Raw genomic sequence first — 24,845 nt, 5'->3', positions numbered from 1 at the left:
CGTCCATCATAAAAGTGCATCCATCCATCATAAAAGTGCATCTATCCATCATAAAAGTGCATCTGTCCATCATAAAAGTGGATCTGTCCATCATAAAAGTGGATCTGTCCATCATAAAAGTGCATCCGTCCATCATAAAAGTGCATCCGTCCATCATAAAAGTGCATCTGTCCATCATAAAAGTGCATCTGTCCATCATAAAAGTGGATCTGTCCATCATAAAAGTGCATCCGTCCATCATAAAAGTGCATCCGTCCATCATAAAAGTGCATCTGTCCATCATAAAAGTGCATCTGTCCATCATAAAAGTGCATCCGTCCATCATAAAAGTGCATCCGTCCATCATAAAAGTGCATCCATCCATCATAAAAGTGCATCTATCCATCATAAAAGTGCATCTGTCCATCATAAAAGTGGATCTGTCCATCATAAAAGTGGATCTGTCCATCATAAAAGTGCATCCGTCCATCATAAAAGTGCATCTGTCCATCATAAAAGTGGATCTGTCCATCATAAAAGTGCATCTGTCCATCATAAAAGTGCATCCATCCATCATAAAAGTGCATCCGTCCATCATAAAAGTGCATCCGTCCATCATAAAAGTGCATCCGTCCATCATAAAAGTGCATCCGTCCATCATAAAAGTGCATCTGTCCACCATAAAAGTGCATCTATCATCATAAAAGTGCATCTGTCCATCATAAAAGTGCATCTGTCCATCATAAAAGTGCATCTGTCCATCATAAAAGTGCATCTATCATCATAAAAGTGCATCTACCCATCATAAAAGTGCATCTGTCCATCATAAAAGTGCATCTGTCCATCATAAAAGTGCATCTGTCCATCATAAAAGTGTATCCATCCATCATAAAAGTGCATCTATCATCATAAAAGTGCATCTGTCCATCATAAAAGTGCATCTGTCCATCATAAAAGTGCATCCCTCCATCATAAAAGTGCATCTGTCCATCATAAAAGTGCATCTGTCCATCATAAAAGTGCATCTACCCATCATAAAAGTGCATCCGTCCATCATAAAAGTGCATCCGTCCATCATAAAAGTGCATCTGTCCATCATAAAAGTGCATCTGTCCATCATAAAAGTGCATCTGTCCATCATAAAAGTTCATCTGTCCATCATAAAAGTGCATCTATCATCATAAAAGTGCATCTACCCATCATAAAAGTGCATCTATCATCATAAAAGGGCATCTGTCCGTCATAAAAGCGCATCTATCCATCATAAAAGTGCATCTGTCCATCATAAAAGTGCATCCATCCATCATAAAAGTGCATCTGTCCATCATAAAAGTTCATCTGTCCATCATAAAAGTGCATCTATCCATCATAAAAGTGCATCTGTCCATCATAAAAGTGCATCTATCCATCATAAAAGTGCATCTGTCCATCATAAAAGTTCATCTGTCCATCATAAAAGTGCATCTATCCATCATAAAAGTGCATCTGTCCATCATAAAAGTGCATCTATCATCATAAAAGTGCATCTATCATCATAAAAGTGCATCTGTCCATCATAAAAGTGCATCTATCATCATAAAAGTGCATCTATCCATCATAAAAGTGCATCTGTCCATCATAAAAGTGCATCTGTCCATCATAAAAGTGCATCTGTCCATCATAAAAGTGCATCTATCCATCATAAAAGTGCATCTGTCCATCATAAAGTGCTAATTTTCATTTTTGGGCGAACTATCCCTTTAATATTAGTTTTGCTATGTCGATCAGGTCACATGTTCATCTTTGTGTGTTTCTCAGCCAGGACGGACCCTGGAGTTGTGTGTCGCTCGCTGGTGGGCGAGTCTCGGTGACGTCAACATTGATTATGTCATTTCCTTCCACGGGCTGGTGACATCACCCTCCCCTCTTCATATTGTGAGTCGGTTCAGGCTTATGCGTTTCACAGCACCTTTCTGTTCATACTTTTATTCATCAAAGATGCATTAAAATGATCAAAACTGACATTTATAATGTTACAAAAGATTCTATTTAAAATAAATGCTGTTCTTTTTATCTTTCTATTCATCAAAAAGTCCTGAAACATAAAATGTATCACTTTCCACAAAAATATGAACTGTTTTCAACACTGATAATAATCATAAATGTGATTATTGATCATCAGATCCTCATATTAGAGTGATTTCTGAAGGGTCATGTGACACTGATGACTGGAGTAATGACAAGGAATAAATTACACTCTACTATATTTTCACATAGAAAACAGATGATTTATATTATATAATAATATTTCACTGTGTTTACTGTATGTTTGATCAATTAAATGCAGCTTTGGTGAGTGTAAGAGACTTGCAAATCATAATAAAATCATGTTGCTAAAAGCATTGTGCATCAGATGTGTTCACCAGGACTCTTGTTCGTGTGTTCCTGCACATCTAGCACGCCTCTGAAGGGATTTCTAGTTTTGAGGTCTGTTCTCCATTGAGATATGAAGATGTTTCCCCAACGATCACATTGAAGAACTGGGTTCAGCCCCTCAGGTACCACACACACCTCGCAGAACACACATGTGGGCGGGGCTTGATTGTGTCTGTGGATGGTTGTGATTTGCTATTGGCTGATCTCATGTGAGTGACAGGTTAAAGCCCCGCCCTCGTCATCAGAGAAGAGATGCTGATTCAGATTACCAGGAACACGATAATGATGATGTGCTTAAGCTTTGTAAAGCATCGTGCTCTCCTGGTCGAGTGTGCATCAGTTCACACACTCATGCGCTGTCAGATTGATGTCCAGTAATGGCCATAAACACAGCTTAAGTGAGATATGAGGTGTTTTAGATCCTCTGGGAGATCTTCAAGTGAATTGCGTTACTTGTCTTCATGAAATATGCATGATGAATGTGTGTGTGTTTCTCCTCTATAGGCCTGTGAGCGCTAAAGTCAAAGCCCTCGGCGTCAGAGATGTGTTGCCCAACAACAGACAGCTCTATGAGATCGTCCTCACGTATAACTTCCATCAGGTGTGTGTTCACCGCTCGTCCTTACGCTCATGAGGAGTTATGTCTGTGTTGTTGCCGTAATGGATGATTGATGTTGATATTTCAGCCCAAGAGCGGCGAGGTGACGCCCAGCTGTCCACTTCTGTGCGAGTTACTATACGAGTCCGAGTTTGACAGTCAACTCTGGCTCCTGTTTGACCAGAACAAGAGGCTCATGGGATCTGGGGATGCCTACCCACACCAGGTACCCAGAACAACGCACAGCCTCCACAGCACGTCTCTTTAGCACAGTGTGTTAGCGGTGCAACGGATCCTGCGGTTCGGCACGCGTGTGATTCGCGGATTAAAGGATTAGTTCACTTTTGAAAAAACTTTTGCTGATAATTTACTCACCCCCGTGTCATCCAAGATGTCCATGTCTTTCTTTCCTCAGTCGAAAAGAAATTAAGGTTTTTGATGAAAACATTCCAGGATTTTCTCCATATAATGGACTTCAATGGGGACCAAACGGTTCAAGGACCGAATGAGAGTTTCAGTGCAAACTGTTCAAAGGGCTTTAAACAATTCCAGACGACGAATAAGGGTCTTATCGAGCGATACGATCGGTTATTTCAAAACTTATTCCAAAAATGTAACTTTTCGCGTTTGTAACGTCACGTAATACGTAATTACGTTCAAAAGGTCACGGGCGACGTAGCCAGAAGTACAGAGTCAGTGTTTACAAGTTGAACGCATAGGTTGAACGTGCAAACTAACTCAAACGCCGTTTACAAAAAAAAAAGGAATTAAAAGGTAAAACAACGATGTCGGACGATTTTGACTCTGTACTTCCGGCTACGTCGCCTGTGACCTTTTGAGCGTAATTACGTATTATGTGACGTTACAAATGCGAAAAGTTACATTTTTGGAATAAGTTTTGAAATAAGCGATCGTTTCGCTTGATAAGACCCTTATTCATCGTCTGGAATCGTTTAAAGACATTTGAACAGTTTGCACTGAAACTGTCTTTTGGACCTTGAACCGTTTGGTCCCCATTGAAATCCAGTATATGGAGAAAATCCTGGAATGTTTTCATCAAAAACCTTAATTTCTTTTCGACTGAAGAAAGACAGACATGGACATCTTGGATGACACGGGGGCGAGTAAATTATCAGCAAAAGTTTTTAAAAGTGAACTAATCCTTTAACTACTAAATTTAAAAGTTCATCATTTGGACGTGTTTTGTCATGCCAGTTTACACATTCAAACGATTTTAAACGCAGAAAAATCGGGACTGGCACGCTATCTGTGAGCACACATTTGGTCTTAAAGTGACGGCAGCCTAATATTCCTGCTGTCGTCCGTGTCATTAATGTTCATAAAACAACACAATGCAGCTTTAACAGATGAAACTATATTTAATTTCTACAGTGAACAAATAGTGTTATTTTACATTTAGGCTAAATTATTAATTTCTGTACCTGAATACTAATATTAGACTTCTTAGCATTAATAAAGTGTGTATTTGTTATTTTAATACTGACTGTTCTCTTGTTTGTAATAATGCTTGAACTTTATCAGTTTAAAGTGATATTGAAAAACTTGCAAGTGATCTATTAGTAATGATTTTTTGCTGATCTGGAAAATGATCCGATCCGTGGCTCAAAGACCGTCATTGATGGCCCCGTGACCCGTTGCACCCTGCGGTGTGTGTGTGTGTGTGTGTGTGCCGGCTCTGAGATGGTTTGTTCCCTCAGTACTCCCTGAAGCTGGAGAAGGGCGATTACACGGTGCGTCTGCAGGTGCGTCACGAGCAGCAGAGCGAGCTGGAGCGTCTGAAGGACCTGCCGTTCCTCGTCTCGCACCGGCTCTCCAACACACTCTCGCTGGACGTCTACGAGACACACCGGGCCGCCATGATGGCCAAGAAGAAGTCCAACTCGCTCACGCTGAGCCCCGGCGCCTCGCAGCCCTTCTACATCACCGCTCTGCCTGACGACAAGTGAGTGTCTTTAACCTCAGGGGTCACCGATGCACAATTCACTTTTATAAATGTGTGTTTGCAGTGTGTGACACAACCACCCTACAATGAACAAAATCCATTCACTCCTTGTTTTTTTCTCTTCAAAAGTGTAAACGCACTCAATAATGAAGCCGTTTGGATTTTCTGCGCAATATGATGTCATATTGCTAATGCTCCGCCCACAGCCGCCGTATTAGCATATGTCAAAAAGTATCGACTTCGGGACCAAATATTGTATCAAAGTCGAATAGAAGCACGGCAAAAGTGACATGATGCATTACATAATTTCCCTACAATTTGATTGGTTTTCCCTTCTGTTGCTAGGTAGAAGCAAAGTCTTATTTTCTTGATTTGATTTATTGGTTTATTTAAAAGGGGACAGTGCAATTTCACAAAACGCATGAACAAACATGGTTAAAAAAGCCAGAATTAGCAAAAAAGGCTATTTTTCATCTGTAGTCCCCTGGCCAAGATGTAAAAAAACATTACAATACAAACAAGAAAATACATTTATAGGTCTATAGCAAATTGACTAAAAAATATCTAAATAACACTATAAGATAACATAGGGTACACTATGCCTATTACAATAATAAAATACACAAAAACACATTTACAAAAAGACTATATATTAAATATATAATACAGCTCTTGGTTCGGCTTTTAATGACGGCTTTCTTGAATGCTTCTCTTTGTTATTCAGTCACACGGTTTTTAAATGTAGATGTTTGTCTAGTTTAATTTCCCCTTTTGTTATATTCAGGCATGATTCACTAAGATGCAGACACTGAGTGTTTTTGACCAAAGGATTCAGAAGCATATGAATGTTATTCCTGCAAGAAAATGAAATGTTAGTTTTGATAGTTTTTAAAAAGTCCGTCAGAGGCTGCAGATGCTTGTGTTTGTGTTCCAGGATCCCTAAAGGTGCCGGTCCGGGCGGATACATCACCGGCTCGCTGGTTCTGCCCAAGAGTGAGTTCGGCAAAAAAGCAGTGAGTCCTCAAACACAGCGTTCATTGTAGATCTGCATGCTGCCGCTCGCTCGCTCGCGTCGGGCCGTCTGTGTTTCAGACCCGTCTCAGCAGGGGTGTGCGATACTAGCAGAGAATTATAACTCCGTATTTTGGGGGATTTTGTTGGTAATGCTATTTTGCGCAGTGTACTGGTGTCTATAATAAAAAAGGTAATTGCGACTATATCTCACAATTCTGACTTTTTATCAGAATTAAGTCAGAATTGCGTGTTATAAAGTCTTTCTAGCTTATATAAGTCAATTATATTGTTATCACACAACACACAAATGTGACATTCAAATTGAAGTATGACTAAAACCATATATTTATTTTCAGAGTCATTCTACTAGACTTCATCACACAACCAAAGCATGTCCTCTCAGTGTTTGTCTGCTTTTACACGAGTGTTCGCCTCCACATCATTAACCCTTGTGCATCCTTATGGACATTTTTGTCCTTTTCAGTTTTGTTTTTTTAAAACTTTGCCTGTGTTAAAGCTAACTGCAAAAAACTTGGCACAGGTGTGCATTTTTATTGGAATTTTACTATTTCACCGTCGTTTTCTTAAAAAAATATTTTTTTGCATTAGGTACAGTTAACTATAAAAGTATGCAATCTTTGTTAAGAGGCTTTCATTCTGATGGCAAGGCTTCAACATTTTATTTTTTACTATTTTTTTATCAGATGGTGTCATTTTTTTTGAGTTTGGCCTATAAAACAAATATCGCTTTATTCCTGTTTTCTGCTTCGCCGTATTATAGAGCCAACTGGATAAATTATGCAACGATATTTGTGTGGGTGTGTTGGTATGGATGTCAGAGTGTGGTTAGTATGTGTGTTATAAAAAAATATGTGTGTGTGTGTGCGCATGTGTGTGTTTGTAATACTGAGAGAGAAAAACGGCAAATTCATATCCAATCACTGTGAGCTCCAGTGGGGTTTTGCTGCCACCCGATGGGGAAAATATGTTACTACACCCAAACAAACTGTTACCGAAAGCTCATTTTTTAAGATATCATCCTCAAATTTGAAACACAAGTTTTGATTTCAACCTGATTTAAAAAATATATATTTTATATAAAATATTATTTTATAAATAATTTTCATAAACTTATACCAATATAACTTTTTTTTGGATTTACTTATTATTTTTTTACTTCAGCAATAATCTGCAAAGGGTCTTCTTTAAAATGATACCAAACTTAAGTCTGTGCTCCCAAGCGTCACATTTTTATGACATGGACATTTTTGTCCTCTTTTTACCTATGTGTAACTTTTTTTAATTGATGCACAAGGGTTAAATGTGATATTCTCGTAGATGATGCATATCACACACCCCTACTCACGTGTGTGCAATATTTGATCAGTGATTGATTTCTGTTCTGATTTCACGGCTGGTGGCGGTTGTGCTTCACGTATAAATCTTGTCACGAGTGCAGGAACAGCGAAACAGCGGCTTGTGGTGCGAGCATGTCTTTCACGTGTGCTGCTTTTTCACTGTCATGGTGCTGGTTCCCGATCGGCGACACCGGCATGTCATTCAAGAGTTACTATATTTACATCTGTGCATTATTTGGCATGCCTTAATCCAGAGTGAGGTCAAATGCTTCACTGTCCAGCCCTAAACTACTTCACTTTACTTCCCTATTATCACTGTAAAGCTGCTTTAAATCAATCTGTGGTGTTAAAGTACTATATAAATGGAGACTTGACTTGACTAAACACATCAGCTGAACACCAGCACCATTTCACTGATGAAGCATCTGCTTCTGAGCTCATCTCGCTGTCCTGTATATGATCATCATCATCTCACTGTCCTGTATATGATCATCATCATCTCACTGTCCTGTATATGATCATCATCATCTCACTGTCCTGTATATGATCATCATCATCATCTACTGTCTTTATCAACTGAACTGCTGCAATTACAGTGAATCATGATGATGTGAAGGAGTAGAGAGCAGAGGATAGAGAGGACAGAGAGCGTGTGTGTGTGTGTGTGTGTGTGTGTGTGCTTCTCTCTCTGATGTGTGTTATTCTGACCAGCAGGGACAAGCATCAGCCAAACGACAAGGAAAATTTAAAAAGGTACTGAACGGGTAGAGATTCATCACATAATGAGAAGCTGCAGGGGCTCAATTAAATCGTTCACGTTAAATTAAGTCATCATTTACTCACCCTCAATGTGGAGAATTTATACTGTGATTAAATTATACAATAGCTGGAGCTGTCAATCAAACAGTGACTGAGATCTGGATTCGGGCCGAAACTCCTGTTATAATCAACGAATGTCGTTCACATCGAAGCATCCAGAACCCGAGTTGCTATGATGAGATCATGTGATCGGCTACACTGCAACCTTTCAACCCACGATTGAAATATAGTGCTGTAATTAACACTTTTTACGATTAGTTAACCTTGAGAACTCGAATAGTTGATTTTTTTTTAGAAATGTAGAAATCAGACTAACGTGATGAGTGCACCCCTGGGAACATTATAAAACAGTGCAGTTCATGACCCCTTTAGTATAATATTTAACCCATTTTCTCAATATTTCTAAACATGTTCACTAAGAATGAATTGCATATGGTAATAGTGTTGATTTATGTGCAATGTTTGCAATATTAGCTCTTGCGCTCGTGCTCGTTCATATAAATGGCGGTGAATATCAAGCTTAAATGGGATGCTCGCGGAATAAAAATAATAATAATAATTCATTACATTTATATGGCGCTTTTCTTAGCACTCAAAGTGCTTATGCGACGCGTGTTTATGATGGGATTTGCTGAAAAACAAACTGAGACGTGATGGATTATTTAACTCGCACAGAAAAACACATTTTATTAACATTAAGTAATTAATCATCAATAATGAATATCGTAAACCGATAAAAGAACATGTGGAACACGCGTTGCATGGGATCATCATTGGAGTCTTTTTTAAAAACTCGATGCTGGCCGAAATTCACTTTGAAAAAGTCCACAAAAGTGCGTACTTGCGGGATTAGAACAACACCAGGGTGAGTAAATGATGACTTTATTTGCATTTTAGTCTGAGCTATCCCTTTAAAGGCAATATTCACTCACACTAGTGCTGGCCAGTTTGACCAGTATCTTGCATCACTGGGAATCCAGCAGTAAGATGCTTTCTAAATGTGATAACCATGTGTTCATGTTTGATAAATAATTTCATTTAATGGATTAAGGCGAGACTCCCGGCTAAACCAGTGTACTGCTCAGTTCAACACATGACTAGAGGAAGGAAAACATCCAAAACACACGTCACAAATCTCCACTTCAGCAGCTTCACACACACTAAACTTTGCAGATTTATTCATATCTATATTCTGAAGGGTTGTTCGTATACTACTCGCCTGTTTATACATCATTTTACTTGCTTAAATGAGTGATGCATTTATTTGTGAATGTCAACAAAATCAAATTAGTTTTGAAGCTGACTTTATCCAATGTTCACATTCTGTTCTGGAACTGTATGCTAATTGGTGCAGATAATAGCTCATTTGCATATTTAAACATAACACTTAACACATTTGCGATATAAAACTGTGTCCTTTAATCAGCGAGGGAATATCTGATGAGGTGTCTCGCCTTAATTTAACCCTTTTATTCATTTTATTTAATTTTGAACTCGATGGGCTCAAATTAAAAACAATTCAAACGAATGAATAATTTATTTCGCGCGTCTTCACCGCTAAACAACATAAACTCGTCCTGCTGCCGTAAAGTCATTAGTTGGTGTTTCATACCCGAGTGAGTATTGGTGCGTTTCTCACGATTGTGTTAGTGTCAGTCAGGCGCGTTCACATGAACAGATGGATTTGTGGGTAATGTGATTGACGTTTTTCCTCTCGTTCTCACGCAGGACATCGTGCCGATCTTTTACCACCTGGTTCCTGCTCCCAACAAAACCAAGAATGGCAAAGAGAAGGAGAAGGATGCGGAGAAGGAGAAAGACGTGAAGGAGGAGTTCAGCGAGGCGCTGCGAGACCTGAAGATCCAGTGGATGACCAAGTCAGTCTTCACTCGTTAACTCTGTGTTTTCATCCGCTTGAATTCAATGTCCGTTAGTGTTTATCGTGTTTAGTCGAGCTCTCAGATCACCTGCGCTTTATTCTCCGTGTGGAGAGAGGGTTGCCAGATTGAGAAGATTACATTAAACACCGTAACATTTTAAAGTGCCCCTGTTATCAATAATTTTATCACTTAAAATTCATCTTTGATCTCTAAAATGACATTTTTCAGAAAATAATGTTTCATGTTAAAATATTTAGAATGTAACTCGACACCCTCGCCTCATTTAGGATACGCGATTTTCTGAATATGCAAATGAGCCCCGCCTCCTCTCACTCAGAGATCCACTGGTTGGCGATCACACGTTGATCTGATTGGTTACAAGGTGGTTTGTGGCGTCAGAAACACCAGCGATTTCAAAGCGTGTTTTTGAGACTGTCTTTGGTTCACTGCAGTTTTAAGGGGGAAATACTCAGCAATGCTGTCCACTTATCAACTTACACACGGTGTGTGTGTGTGTGTGTGTTAAAGCGGAATAAAAACACCACATACACACATAATCGACATAAAAAAAAAATTGATTTTCACCACTGGGATTTATAAAGCTCTGATTGGGGGATTTAAACTCTTGAGATCTGGCAACCGCACACATGTGTGTGAAGTGGCTTGTTAAAAACATCTATAATATATTTTTATATTGAGAAATAATGTTTAAACTGCACTAGAGCCAGACCGATATTATCGGCCGATATTAGGTATTTTCCAAACTATCGGTATCGGCAGTTATAATGGCCGATAAATGAATATTTCAAAGATAAAATAAAAACAGACGAAACACGCTTGAACCATGTCATGAGTGTTGTATAGTTTGTCCACCAGAGGGCGCTCTACACCAACACTCGTTGAGTTGGTCACGATACATACATTGCTTGAATAACAATTAAAAGAACATCCCCATCAGTTCTCTTAACTCAAATAAGCATGACAAAATTTGTGACTATCATGTCCATTTTCAAATAAATAAATAAAATATCGGCCGATATATCGGATTTTAAAACCCAAAAATATTGTATCGGCCTTGAAAATCCTTTATCGGTCGGGCTCTAAACTACACTTTAGTCTTGTCTGTTGTTGTTCAACAATATTGCATGTTGATGTCAGTGTGTAATGATGTCCTGGAGCAAAGGTCATCAAAGGTCATGGTTCTCATGGAGGAAGTTGACCCTGTGTGTTCAGGTTGGACAGTGGTTCGCTGTATGAGGAGCTGAAGGAGGCGTTTCCCACACATCTCCCACTGCACGTCCAGCGACTCCATCAGCTCGACTCCGAGAAGGTACGGCTCCCACCTGGAATACACCCTTCGCAGGGAGTTTGATTGATAGGCGATCCGACCAATCATAATCAGTCATCTGCCAAATCCGCCATTTTTGGATTTGACTAGTTAGTAGATCAACGTTTGAGGATTTGAACTAGATAAACGGTGTACTGACGTCTTTCCGCGATTATAACAACATGTTCATTCGTGTTTTTGATGCTATTAATGAACTAGAAGGAAGAGTTAATCAGTTCATGAGCTGTTTACGCTTCAGTTTTTTTTCTTTATCTTTGACGACTGAAATGCAGTTTTGTTGAATTGAACCTGAGCCGTCGCTCGTGCTCAAACCCGCGTGACCGACTCCCTCTGTTTCATGCAGGAACGATCGAAGCGTTTGGGGGAGATCGTTGCGGCGGCCGATATGGTGATGTCACACATCGACCCGACGGCGTTGGCCGTTTACCTCAGCATGAAGACGGACCCGCGGCCAGATGCTGTCTCTATCAAGAGGTACAGAGCCACCGTTCATGCCTGCAGCACTGCATTCTGGGACAAAAACAATCGTGTCTCTCAAATCCAACACTGAAGTGACTTAAACTGCAGTTCATCCACTGGCCACTAGAGGCCGGCTGCAGAAGAGAGTCAGTCCCATAGACCCGCATGTTAAAACTTTACAGCAAAACAAAACATGTTTACAGCCTGGTCAAAAAGTGGTTTGTTGGAGTGGTAGCTGTGTTAATGGGGTGTTAGTGGTGTTAATGGGGTGTTATTGATTTTAACAAGCTGTTAGTGGTGTTAATAGGGTGTTAGTGGTGGTAATGGGATGTTTGTGGTGTCAATAGAGTGTTAGTGGTGTTAATGGGGTGTTAATGTGGTGTTAGTGGTGGTAATGGGGTGTTAATGTGGTGTTAGTGGTGGTAATGGGGTGTTAGTGGTGGTAATGGGTGTTAGTGGTGTTAATGGGTGTTAGTGGTGGTAATGGGGTGAGTATTTTTGTGGAGTATTTATGGAGTTTATTAGTGGAGTATTTCTGGAGTGTTAATGGCGTGTGTGTGTGTGTGTGTGTTCTACAGTGACATGGAGAAGCAGAAGGCATCTCTGCTGGACGCTCTGTGCCGGAAGGGCTGTGCTCTGGCTGATCAGCTGATGGAGCCGGTGGATCAGGACGGTGCCAGCGCTGGAGAAGTGGGCGGGTCTGAGGATGAGCCGGGGGGCGTGGCCAAAGCTTTGACTGACACATTCTGGGAGGTGCAGAAGTGGGCGGAGCTCACCGACTCTAAGGTATGCTGCTCAGGACTGACTCCTTAATTTAATGTTCAACAATATTGTTGATCTGCTGCATTGAACTGAACTGAGCTGGACGATGATTTGATCTGAATTGACTCCTGACTCGATATCTGCTGTTTCATTTGACGAAATAGTTTCCTCTCTACAGGTTTTAACATTTTCCTACAAACACGCGCTGGCAAACAAAATGTACGCGAGGGCCTTGAAGTACGCGAATAAGATCGTGGAGGACAAACCCAGCAAAGAGAACTGGAAGAACTGCACACAGGTAAGCGTCTTAACTAGACTCTATTTATCTGATCACAAATACAGTAAAACAGTGAAATATTATTAGAATGTAAATGGTCTGTTTTCTATCTGAATATACAGTAAAGTGTAATTTATTCCTGTGATCAAAGCTGAAGATCTGATGATCAAGAAACATGTCCAAAAGCATTTTTTATTGAATCTTATGTGAGTCACTTTTGATCAAATTGATGCGTCCTTGATGAGTAAAAGTATAGTAATTTCTTTAAAAAAAACACAGTTTGGCACAGTTGGAGCTGTTAATATAGCATGCAAATGTTGTTCTGGTGTAAATCAGACGAGTTAATGATCAGTCAATTACACCTCCTCATCACCGTTACTAACAAGTTACTGTTACTGACGAGTTTCTGTTACTGACGAGTTACCGACAAGTTACCGTTACTGACAAGTTACTGTTACCGATGAATTACTGACGAGACTAGTTATTGGCAAGTTACCGACGAGTTACTGTTACTGACGAGTTACTGATGACTTCCCAACAAGTTACTGTTACCGACAAGTTCCCGACGAGTTACCGTTACTGACGAGTTACTGTTACTGACGACTAGTTATCGGCGAGTTAACGACAAGTTACTGATGAGATACCGACGATTTATTGACGAGTTATTGTTACTGACGAGTTACCGACAAGTTACTGTTACTGACAAGAATAGTTACTGACGAGTAGGGATGGGTACCGAAACCCGGTATTAAACGGGCCCCGGTACTGAATTTTGAAAGACCGCTGTATCGATAAGCTCGGACGTTATCGGTTCTGCTGTCGGTACTGGAGAAATTAAGTAAATACACGCAAGTTGGGCTACTATTTATTATTTCTATAAAGACGTTATCGCAACACGACAGCCCTGCTTAATGAGTGACAATGAGGACAGAACTGAACATTCAACGTGGTTACACTTTAGATCTGGGGTATTATTCTAATATATTTTGTATTTCGGCTTCCAAAGATTATAAAAAGAAGATATTTGAGATAAAACCGTTAAAAAACGAAACGATCTGTCCAGCTTAACTTCCTTTACTTCACAGCACTGCGGAGCGCTGTCAGTTCTTCCTAAAACCCAAACGTAACCGTCAGAATCAGCACGATCGGCGATTGTTGCAAAATGCTGTCTTCTACTGTTGCAAGATCAATAAATGGCTATTAAAAACACAAAAGCCTGTGCAAGAGACGCTGTTCACAAGGCGGTGCGCGCTCCGAAACGGACTGCAACGAGACAAGAAAAGTAGCCTATACTTTGGGCTTTGTGTGTCCTTAACTATCAAATATACATAAAAATGTCAAAATGACCAGCTCTGAGATTCACTTAAACACAGTTTATTCACTTAAACACAAGTATGTCTTAAATGGACGTAAATAATAGGGAGAAAATGATGGTGCTTCAGTTACCGATTAGATTTGCTCTCGGTCTTAAAGGGGCAGCAGTCTAATAGCACTAAACCTGCTGACGATTCAGCCATTAATGCAAATCAAACAACAAAAGGCAGAGAAAATCACTCACAGCTTTTGAATGAGTAACTTTAGATTTAATAAGCATTATTCTATCTATGATAAACTACAGTGCTATTTTATATTTGATTACTAGGTTTCTTTTCAGACAGAAACAATTACCTGACAATATATGTTTGTAGACCTTCCTGAAATTAAAGCACTTTGTATATAATTTGTATCTTTCATTAATTGTATTCTTGTGTTTGTACTTGTTTTTTTTTTTATGTGTCCTTTTTGTATAAACAAAAAAAGCCTGCACACTGCTGCATAACAAAAATATATTTTTCTTCGTTTTGCTTTTTCTATTTTACATTTCAAAATATAAAGTTTAATTATGTTCTTAATTCTTAAAATAAATAAATAAATAATAAAAAAACACCAAAAAGAACCGTTAAGAATACCGTTAAAGTACCGGATCGATAAGCGGTATCGGTAAGAGTAGTAATACCGATAAAACCTTAACGATACCCATCCCTACTGACGAGTTCCCAACAAGTTACTGTTACGACGAGTTCCCGACGAGTTCCCATTACTGACGAGTTATCGTTACTGACAAGACTAGTTATCGGCGAGTTAACGACGAGTTACTGATGAGATACAGACGAGTTATTGACGAGTTATTGTTACTGACGAGTTACCGACAAGTTACTGTTACTGACGAGAATAGTTACTGACGAGTTACCAACAAGTTACTGTTACCGACGAGTTACCGACAAGTTACTGTTACCGACGAGTTCCCGACAAGTTACTGTTACTGACGAGTTACTGACGAGTTCCCAACAAGTTACTGTTACGACGAGTTCCCGACGAGTTACCGTTACTGACGAGTTATCGTTACTGACGAGACTAGTTATCGGCGAGTTAACGACGAGTTACTGATGAGATACAGGCGAGTTATTGACGAGTTATTGTTACTGACGAGTTACCGACAAGTTACTGTTACTGACGAGAATAGTTACTGACGAGTTACCAACAAGTTACTGTTACCGACGAGTTACCGACAAGTTACTGTTACCGACGAGTTCCCGACAAGTTACTGTTACTGACGAGTTACTGACGAGTTCCCAACAAGTTACTGTTACGACGAGTTCCCGACGAGTTACCGTTACTGACGAGTTATCGTTACTGACGAGACTAGTTATCGGCGAGTTAACGACGAGTTACTGATGAGATACAGGCGAGTTATTGACGAGTTATTGTTACTGACGAGTTACCGACAAGTTACTGTTACTGACGAGAATAGTTACTGACGAGTTACCGACAAGTTACTGTTACCGACGGGTTACCGACAAGTTACTGTTACCGACGAGTTCCCGACAAGTTACTGTTGCTGACGAGTTACTGACGAGTTCCCAACAAGTTACTGTTACCGACGAGTTCCAGACGAGTTATCGTTACTGACGAGACTAGTTATCGGCGAGTTAACGACGAGTTACTGATGAGATACCGACGAGTTATTGACGAGTTATTGTTACTGACGAGTTACCGACAAGTTACTGTTACTGACGAGAATAGTTACTGACGAGTTACCGACAAGTTACTGTTACCGACGAGTTACCGACAAGTTACTGTTACCGACGAGTTCCCGACAAGTTACTGTTACCGACGAGTTAACGACAAGTTACTGTAACTGGCGAGTTACCGACAAGTTACTGTTACTGACGAGAATAGTTACTGACGAGTTACCAACAAGTTACTGTTACCGACGAGTTACCGACAAGTTACTGTTACCGACGAGTTCCCGACAAGTTACTGTTACTGACGAGTTACTGACGAGTTCCCAACAAGTTACTGTTACGACGAGTTCCCGACGAGTTACCGTTACTGACGAGTTATCGTTACTGACGAGACTAGTTATCGGCGAGTTAACGACGAGTTACTGATGAGATACAGACGAGTTATTGACGAGTTATTGTTACTGACGAGTTACCGACAAGTTACTGTTACTGACGAGAATAGTTACTGACGAGTTACCGACAAGTTACTGTTACCGACGGGTTACCGACAAGTTACTGTTACCGACGAGTTCCCGACAAGTTACTGTTACTGACGAGTTACTGACGAGTTCCCAACAAGTTACTGTTACCGACGAGTTCCAGACGAGTTATCGTTACTGACGAGACTAGTTATCGGCGAGTTAACGACGAGTTACTGATGAGATACCGACGAGTTATTGACGAGTTATTGTTACTGACGAGTTACCGACAAGTTACTGTTACTGACGAGAATAGTTACTGACGAGTTACCAACAAGTTACTGTTACCGACGAGTTACCGACAAGTTACTGTTACCGACGAGTTCCCGACAAGTTACTGTTACCGACGAGTTAACGACAAGTTACTGTAACTGGCGAGTTACCGACAAGTTACTGTTACTGACGAGAATAGTTACTGACGAGTTACCAACAAGTTACTGTTACCGACGAGTTACCGACAAGTTACTGTTACGACGAGTTACCGACAAGTTACTGTTACCGACGAGTTAACGACAAGTTACTGTAACTGGCGAGTTACCGACAAGTTACTGTTACCGACAAGTTACCGTTGCTGACGAGACTAGTTATCGGCGAGTTAACGACGAGTTACTGATGAGATACCGACGAGTTATTGACGAGTTATTGTTACTGACGAGTTACCGACAAGTTACTGTTACTGACGAGAATAGTTACTGACGAGTTACCGACAAGTTACTGTTACCGACGAGTTACCGACAAGTTACTGTAACTGGCGAGTTACCGACAAGTTACTGTTACCGACAAGTTACCGTTGCTGACGAGACTAGTTATCGATGAGTTACGGACGAGTTACTGTTACCGACGAGTTACTGACAAGTTACTGGTACTGACTAGACGAGTTACGACCAATTAACGACGAGTTACTGTTACTAACAAGTTACTGCTACTGATGAGACAATTTACTTACTGATGAGTTAACGTTGAGGATGCGTTGCGTTATTGACGAGTTGTGGTGTCCCTCAGCTGCTGCGTTCTCTGGGCTGGTCTCACTGCGTCTCCTACACGGAGAACTGGCTGCCCATCATGTTCCCGTCGGACTTCACACCGTTCTAACGTCTTAAACTGAGGAGACTCTCAATGCCTTCTGGAAACATCAGAAACCAAACACCTCATATCACACGGATCCCACAATGCCTTCCTGCGGTCGGATCTCTGCACACACACAGTTCCTATCATATCTGAGTTCGTCGTATAATAACCTGCATTATGTTGTTTGAAATGTGATTTCTGGGCATTTGCTCGGTGGACATTTTTCCCTCAACGACGACAGTGCAAATATACAAGGCAATATGGTGGACGTCCAGTTGAGTTCTCTGGGTCAAATGTCAATATAAGAAAATATCATTTCTTTTTTCTTTTTAAAATTTTTTGGGGGTGAATTTTTTTTTGTTTTGTTGTGATCGACCTTTGTGTATGTCAAATGTATGCATGTTTTATAAAGACACGGGTCATTTTATGTTCATTTCAGTTTTGTGCCGTTCTGAAGTAAGACTGTGTGATTGAAAGTCGTCCATCTTCAGTTTTCTTCTGGATTTTAAGTGAAACAGAGATTGTCATCTTGTGTGTCTGGAATATCATTCAGGGTTTAGACATGGTTGAAAACCATTTTTTTTTTTAAAGAAGAAAAAAAAGCCAGCAACTCAAGGTTTCACCAGGAACCAGACGTGACATCATATCCTGCTTTCACGGTTTTTTGTGTGTGTTTTTTAATCACGTGTGTTTGCGTTGTTGATGATCAGGGCTCGAGGCGTTTCCAACCACAGGTTCTTCAATAATGGCCTTAAATATTCACACTCTCCCGTCCACCCCTGCGTTTCTTCAGGAAATATTACGTTATTCTGTATCAAAAACCCTTGAATATCTTCAGATATATTTATGGATGTCTTGTATTTATGAAGTATAAATGAATACTAGGTAATGCCAATATTTTAAAGTCATTTTAATTCATGCGTAGAGTAGGTAGGTGTTATTTTATATCCAGTTCTCCTCGCGAGACGTTTCAGATGTTACAGACGGTTATTTTGTAAACGCGGTAAATGTGCTGAACGGTGTATTTGATGAAGATTCTGAATAAAATGATCTGGAACGGACAACATAATCCTCATTTTTTGTGACAAACGGGATTTATTTAGGAGCCATTCGTGTTAAGAACAACAGAATTGCATTTTATTACAAATGTATTTTTTAAAAATTGTTTACCTTTTTAGATTGACGTATAATGTGCTAAACAATATTTCACAACACACAATAATTAATTCATAATTTTCTTTGTTTAGCGTTTTTCTTTTTATTTATCAAAAAAAAAAAGAACATCAGTATAGGGAAATGCACAAATGCTCCATGTAAAACACTAAAATAATCCAAAAAATATATATTGATTGAATTAAAAAATTAACAAACCAAAAAATCAATTTTTATACCTTTGACAATGATAAATCTTATACAATCGCTATATGAAAATAATAATAACAAATTAAAACACAAACCCACTGCAAAACATTATTCTAAATTACATAACAAACATTATATAAAACCAATTTAATTCTGGGTTTCCTCCCTTTCCAAACGTGACTTAAATTTCAGTCTGTTCATACTGGAATCTATAAAAACACACACATATATACAGTAGTGTACACGGCAAAAACATTAAATACATTTTTTGTTATTCAAAACCACAAGTTGATTTGAGTTGGAAATGTACTTTTATTATTTTTATTTGATTCCAAATCTAAAATTTCTGATTCAAAGGATTGTGTCAATCACAACATGTCAGTTGTATTTGCACAGTCCTATTATTATTATTACGCTGCTATATCATTGTTGAAGGTTTTGGCCAGAGTCTTCATTACATTCCCTAAAAATGCTGATTTGATGATTTATAAATGTGAGTGTTCACAGTCAGCCCTAAATATTGTTTCTAAAAGCAAAAGTGAATTGTCTGCAGGGTGAATGGCGTTGGATCGCAGACTCGCTCCTCTACCTGTGCCGGCAGTGTCGTTTGGAAAGCCTTCTTAAAGCGGTGCATAAAGTCATCAGATTCTCATGGTAGCCGAGTAAATCCTCACCTCATCCGTCTCTGTCAGCAATGTAGTGTTAAAAGCTTTCTGAAAGTCCCCTATAAACACCAGGTCAGCCTGATAGCGGACCTTGTTTGCGAAGATCAGCGTGGTCTTCGGGCCGCAGAAGTGGCGCATGGTGACGAGGAGCTCGGGGAGATAGTCGTGGTGATAGACCAGATCGGCGGCCAACACGTAATCGTAGTGGTGTGTGGAGCGGGGAAACGTCTCCTCCAGTTTGTGACCCCAAGCCAACGCTGTAACCCGAGGCTCGTGTCTCCAATGATGCCTGGTGTTCCGGTTCAAGTTGGACCTCAGATTGCCAAGGATTTCTGGGAGATCCGTGGCCGTTAGTTTAGCACCTGCAAATCAGTGACATCACTTAGTCCTGCTTGTTCTGAAACCAGGTGTGCGACAGGGTTTGAGATGAGTTTTCTCGAAAACACTCCCCAAGACTTACCCAGAAGTGTGGCAACTATCGAGAGAAGACCCGTTCCCGCTCCGAGCTCCAGGGTCAGTTTGTCGAGGAGATTGATCTGTTGTCGGCCTGTCGGGGTATCCAGGAATCGGCAAAGGGCCAATGCCTACAAGATTCAAAACCAAGTGTTCATAGACTCCATGCATTTTACATTCTCACTAAGCACACACAGTTTCTTCCTGATCTGACTGGTTGGCTGAATGTTTCATGCTCACCGCTGGCCATACCGTACTGCCATAATGGTCTACGGTTTCCTGAATCCTGATTTCATGACCTAGAAAGGAGTAGGTTTCCTTGCCATTACTGTAGTAGACAGTGGGAGCCCAGGTTCTCCGTTTAGGTGTTTCTGTGATGTCCGGTTCAGCTGAGGGAAAGACAGATGAGGGGTATCCCGTCAAATAAGTATCCATATAACCACATTGGTATTAAGGGTCAATATGATTTTGCCAAGTAAGACATATTTTGTTGATCCTGGATAACATTCCTGACTGACAAGAATTTCCCAATCCCTAAACCTAACCACAACCTCCTTAAAATCAGGAATATTCTAGAGGGTAAACAATAAACCCTTGGTTGCCTAATCTGTAAATTTGTCCCTCAAATCTGATTGAATAATTTGAATGTTCCAGGATCAACAACAATGTACATTGGGACTCTCGTTCACCCTGCAAGCCTAACCTTCTTCCTCCCCAAATCTTCCAGAGTCCTGGACTTCTTCCTGTACTTGTTTCTCCTTCGTGTCGTTTTCTAAACTCTGAGTATCGTCAGACTCCTGCTCTTGTTCCAGTTCCTCTGCATCGTCTCCTGTCTCGCTCGTAGAGTTCGGTTCCCCAGCGTCCCGCTTGCTTGACTCAAGGTCACCATTGTCCTCCACTTCCTCGCTAGTCTCTTGAACCTGGTCATCGTCCTTCTCTGATATCTTGCTGGTTGCCACGTAAATCCTCACATCATCCAACTCTTCAAGCAGTGCGATATCAAAATATCGGTGGAAGTTGTCGATGAAGCCGAGATCCGAGGCAAAGCGGACGTTGTTCGCCCAGACTAGAGTAGTTCCCGGCTGGCAGAAGTGGCGCATGGTGACCAGTAGCTCGGCCAAGAAGTCGTGGTGATACACCACATCAGTCGCCAACACATAATCATATTGGTGTGTGGATCTAGGGAAGGCCTCGTCCAGCTTGTGACCCCAGGAGAGTTCTGCTACCTGGGGCTCGTGCCTCCTCCGGCCTCTCGTGTTCCTGTTGAGGTTGCATGTGAGTTTACTCAGAATCTCGGGTAAATCCGTGGCTGTTAGTTTGGCACCTACAGAGCAATTTCAGTTATTATCTTGCAAGATACAAAACCAATAAGATTGACACCTCAATCTCATCACAGCACTTACCCAACAGCGTGACGACAACTGAAAGTAAGCCGGTTCCAGCTCCGAGCTCAAGAACTGATTTGTCGAGTAAATCAATCTGTTGACGACCCTGTGGTGTTTCCAAGAATCGGCAAAGTGCAAGTGCCTATATGGAAAGACAAAAATCACATTTCAAAGGTGGACCGTGTTGTATTAGAAGGAGTAGCAGGGAAAAAAACAACAATACAGTCCTTTTTAACAAAGGTGACTACTCTGAGTCTTAATGAAAGGAGTATTATTTTCTCTCTGGAACAAAGAGTTAGAAAAGTGGATTTTTGAAACTGTGTTTGGGCTACAGAGTTTGTCCTAGAGACCCCAAAGTTGGTCAGATTACCATGCAGAACCACCTCTATCAGTGTACCAAATGGCATCATTTTCCTATGTATGGTTGATAGGGCTGCCATAGACTCCCATTCAGGATGAATAATAAGAATACCAACAGATACAGTAAGGTGCCCTAATTAAAACATAACATATTTGTAATAATTTATACTTCATTGCATTATTCATTGTACTTCCTTGCACACAATGTATTGTTTTTAATGCATATGTATTTACTTTTGTTGTTTTTGTGGTGCATATGTATGAATGTTGAATTCAGATTAATGTGAGATTGTTTTTGGCCCATTAATTCGGCCCCTATCGGTTTCTCTGATTCCAGGCAGCTGGTATGTGCTAAATGGATTGCACAGAAGGGAAACCCTCATTATAACTCTGGGGGTCGCATGAGGTCAACGCTGGTCAACCGCCCCTAAATCCTCTCTGAATCTTCTCCAGTTTCTTGACTGTCATTAAAACCCTCTGTAGGGTCCAGATATATTTTGATGGTCAGGCACTGGAGACAGGGAGCCAAATTTAGACCATTTGGTAGATAGGAGAAAATCTCATTATAATGTTGAAAGACACAACTCACATTTTATAGGTGCACCATGTTTGTTTTGCTTGACTCTACGCCTGTTATCTTGGGCTTTATACTGATACTGATTGCCTTAGATGCAGCATCACACAAAAGTAAAGTTCTTTGGTTACTAATGTCATCGTAGATGTATTTGTCTCTTTCAGCAGCTGTAAGTGTCTCACCGCTGGCCATATAGTAGCACCGTAAGAATCGATGGACTCCTCGATTGTGATTCTCTGTCCCAAAAAATGGTAAACTTCTTTCTCAGGTCTGTAGTAAATTGCTGGTGCCAATGATCTCACGTTCTCATTCTCTGAAAGAAAAGCCCAAATCAGACTTTAATGCATTAGACAAGTGACTGTGGTCTAATTTTCCGAATGAATTACTGACCTGATTTCTGCTCTACGAATGTTGAATCCGCCTCAGAGCGGCCGTCTCCACTGTCCTTACTTTCAAGATCCATGTTGTCCTCCTCATTTCCATCTTCCAAATTTAACGTTTCCTCACGATTTTCCATAACAACGTATCCTGGTTTCCTTTGCACATCTTTATGATCATTTTCTTGAACCTGTTCTACAGTCATCGGTTTGACCACTGACCTAATCTCTGGCTTTGACTCGTTCTTGTCAACGTCTTTGACTTGTTCAGTCTCTTTTGACGTCACTGGTGCACTTTCGTCTTTCAAGGTGGCAGAGTAAATTTTAACTTCTCCGTTGTCTGCCAGCAAGGTGGTGTTGAATGTTTTTTTGAAGTTCTCCACAAAAATCAGATCTGAACCAAAGCGGGTCTTGTTGGCCCAAATGAGGGTTGTTCCGGGCTGGCAGAAATGCTGCATGGTGACCAGTAATTCTGCTAGGAAGTCATGATGATAGACCACATCGGCTGCTAAGATATAGTCGTACCTGTAGACTGAATGAGGGAAGGTCTTCTCGAGCTCATGACCCCACGAGAGCTCCGCCACCTGCGGGGTGTATCTGGAGCGGCCCCGCGTGTTTCTGGATAGGTTGCATCTCAGGTTCCCGAGGACCTCCGGCAGGTCCGTTGCGGTCACCCAAGCACCTGGAGATGATTTATATAGGGAATGTAAGATCTCAAAAGTCGAAGATCCCAAAAATGAAGTTTATTAAAGCATACCAGTGGCACCTTGGGTTCACCGGCATCAGAATTAACCCAGAACTCTTAAACCTTTTATCCTGTTACAGTTTACGCCTCTTACTGTAAATGAAGTTGCTCTTGTTGCTCAGCTGTGGTCTGAGATGAGAAACCCCATTGTCTGAGATGTTTCACACCCATTCCCATTCTACAATTGATGATGACCATTTGCTGAGGTGTGTTCAACCCAAATGGTGAAGAAACAATTTAACTTCACTTCCTTCATCTCTATGATAACCATTTTGGGGATGAGCTCATTGTAAAATATTTTTTGAATCTGGGTCAAGGCAGTGTATGATTTCTTACAGTCTGAATAATTGAATCTTTAGTACCTACCCAGCAGACTGGCCACGATGGACACGAGACCTGTGCCGGATCCGATCTCCAGCACGGCCTTGTCAAGAAGATCAACCGTCGCTCGATTAGATTCAAGGTAGTGACACAGAGCCAGAGCCTAAATAAGCATTCGTGATGATTATTTCATATTGATAAACATCTATCAGCAACAAATGTTCAAAGGGTTGGAGGTTTGTTGATGCCCCCTGGTGGCCCCTGGTTGAGACCCACAGCAACAAATGTAGTCGTGAAAACGATCAGTTTCAGACTGGTTTCTCAAACACTCCTACCACACGCCTGTCCCTGTCTGCCATTGGTCAATCAGTCAGAGAGTCGTGCCCCTAACTCACATGATTGGTTGAGTCAAACAAACACATCGACGTTGTCAGAGTGTCAACTACCAATGACTGACTGACGTGAAACTGACACACCAGAAAGTATTTGAACATCCAAACGAATGAGCAGGGTTATCTTTAATATGTACTCACTGCTGGCCAGATGACAGAACCATATGAATCAAGAGACTCCCAGATGTTGATCTCATGACCGGCGAAGTAATGGATCTCCTTTCCAATGGAGGACAGAACACTGGGTTCCCAGGATGCCTTGCGCACACGGACTTCAACATCTGAAAAACAGATGCATTCCTCATGAAAATCTTTTCAGATGTAGTGTGTTTGCAGTCTGAGATGGAGAGAAGGAGGTAATATTGTGATTATTTGAGAGTAAATGTATATATGACAGTATAAGTGATGTACCGCCGGTATCATCTTTCCTGGTGTTCAAGCGCACTGTGGCTTTTCCAGATTGAGGACCATCCATGATGATATCGGCTCTGGCTCACTGACAGGATGGACAGGTTTAAAACACATATTATTTAAATTTTTTTTGACCTGTTAAAATCTACTGATTCTACATTTTCTCAAACATTGTCATTTGTCAGATTAGTTCAAGATCCATGCAACTGAAACAAATAGAAATTTCAATAAAGTATCAAAAACAATGAAGTGCATGACGTGATGAGATCAGCATGTCCTTAGACCTTAAACAGTTTGCACATGAGAAAAGGAAATGTGAGCAATCAGATCAACTACA

The 24,845-nt window shown here is 40.7% G+C and overlaps 2 protein-coding genes across 4 annotated transcripts in view; one reads left to right on the top strand and one right to left on the bottom strand.

Annotated features, from left to right (window-relative positions):
- tpp2 (tripeptidyl peptidase 2) overlaps positions 1 to 18,538 on the top strand; it is a 32,233-nt gene extending 13,695 nt beyond the window's left edge. The window contains exons 17-29 of one of the 3 annotated variants that reach the window (XM_039646972.2): positions 1,777 to 1,893; positions 2,416 to 2,516; positions 2,899 to 2,995; positions 3,081 to 3,218; positions 4,711 to 4,955; positions 5,890 to 5,968; positions 8,042 to 8,080; positions 9,875 to 10,023; positions 11,260 to 11,356; positions 11,718 to 11,848; positions 12,412 to 12,619; positions 12,774 to 12,893; positions 17,398 to 18,538. In XM_039646972.2, the coding sequence (XP_039502906.2) occupies positions 1,777 to 1,893; positions 2,416 to 2,516; positions 2,899 to 2,995; positions 3,081 to 3,218; positions 4,711 to 4,955; positions 5,890 to 5,968; positions 8,042 to 8,080; positions 9,875 to 10,023; positions 11,260 to 11,356; positions 11,718 to 11,848; positions 12,412 to 12,619; positions 12,774 to 12,893; positions 17,398 to 17,487 (1,611 nt within the window). In that variant the 3' untranslated portion in view covers positions 17,488 to 18,538. Of the gene's footprint in view, positions 1 to 1,776; positions 1,894 to 2,415; positions 2,517 to 2,898; positions 2,996 to 3,080; positions 3,219 to 4,710; positions 4,956 to 5,889; positions 5,969 to 8,038; positions 8,081 to 9,874; positions 10,024 to 11,259; positions 11,357 to 11,717; positions 11,849 to 12,411; positions 12,620 to 12,773; positions 12,894 to 17,397 lie in introns of all 3 variants that reach the window. The other 2 variants (XM_039646971.2, XM_039646973.2) reach the window with 2 other exon arrangements.
- Positions 18,539 to 18,792: 254 nt separating this feature from the next.
- mettl21ca (methyltransferase 21C, AARS1 lysine a) lies at positions 18,793 to 24,572 on the bottom strand. Its single transcript, XM_089132831.1, has 10 exons — positions 24,509 to 24,572; positions 24,239 to 24,408; positions 23,751 to 23,868; positions 22,653 to 23,321; positions 22,445 to 22,575; positions 21,347 to 21,470; positions 20,647 to 21,267; positions 20,184 to 20,332; positions 19,951 to 20,074; positions 18,793 to 19,852 (listed from the first exon to the last, which is right to left on the bottom strand). Exons 1-10 carry the CDS (start codon positions 24,570 to 24,572, stop codon positions 19,467 to 19,469), a joined length of 2,556 nt encoding a protein of 851 aa, XP_088988957.1. The 3' UTR covers positions 18,793 to 19,466.
- Between the last annotated feature and the right edge of the window lie 273 nt (positions 24,573 to 24,845).

The sequence above is a fragment of the Pimephales promelas genome, chromosome 6 (assembly GCF_988280905.1).
Source record: "Pimephales promelas chromosome 6, fPimPro1.hap1.1, whole genome shotgun sequence".
Taxonomy (NCBI): Eukaryota; Metazoa; Chordata; class Actinopteri; order Cypriniformes; family Leuciscidae; genus Pimephales; species Pimephales promelas.
This window is presented reverse-complemented; position numbering and strand designations above follow the sequence as displayed.

What these genes read in the sequence shown, in the direction of transcription:
- mettl21ca (XM_089132831.1), bottom strand. Translation starts at nt 24,572, where the DNA reads ATGGATGGTCCTCAATCTGGAAAAGCCACAGTGCGCTTGAACACCAGG. An exon ending in GTTCTGTCATCTGGCCAGCA is followed by an intron (nt 23,869 to 24,238) that starts GTGAGTACATAT and finishes ATGCTTATTTAG; the next exon opens with GCTCTGGCTCTGTGTCACTA. An exon ending in GTGCTACTATATGGCCAGCG is followed by an intron (nt 21,471 to 22,444) that starts GTGAGACACTTA and finishes CTTTCCATATAG; the next exon opens with GCACTTGCACTTTGCCGATT.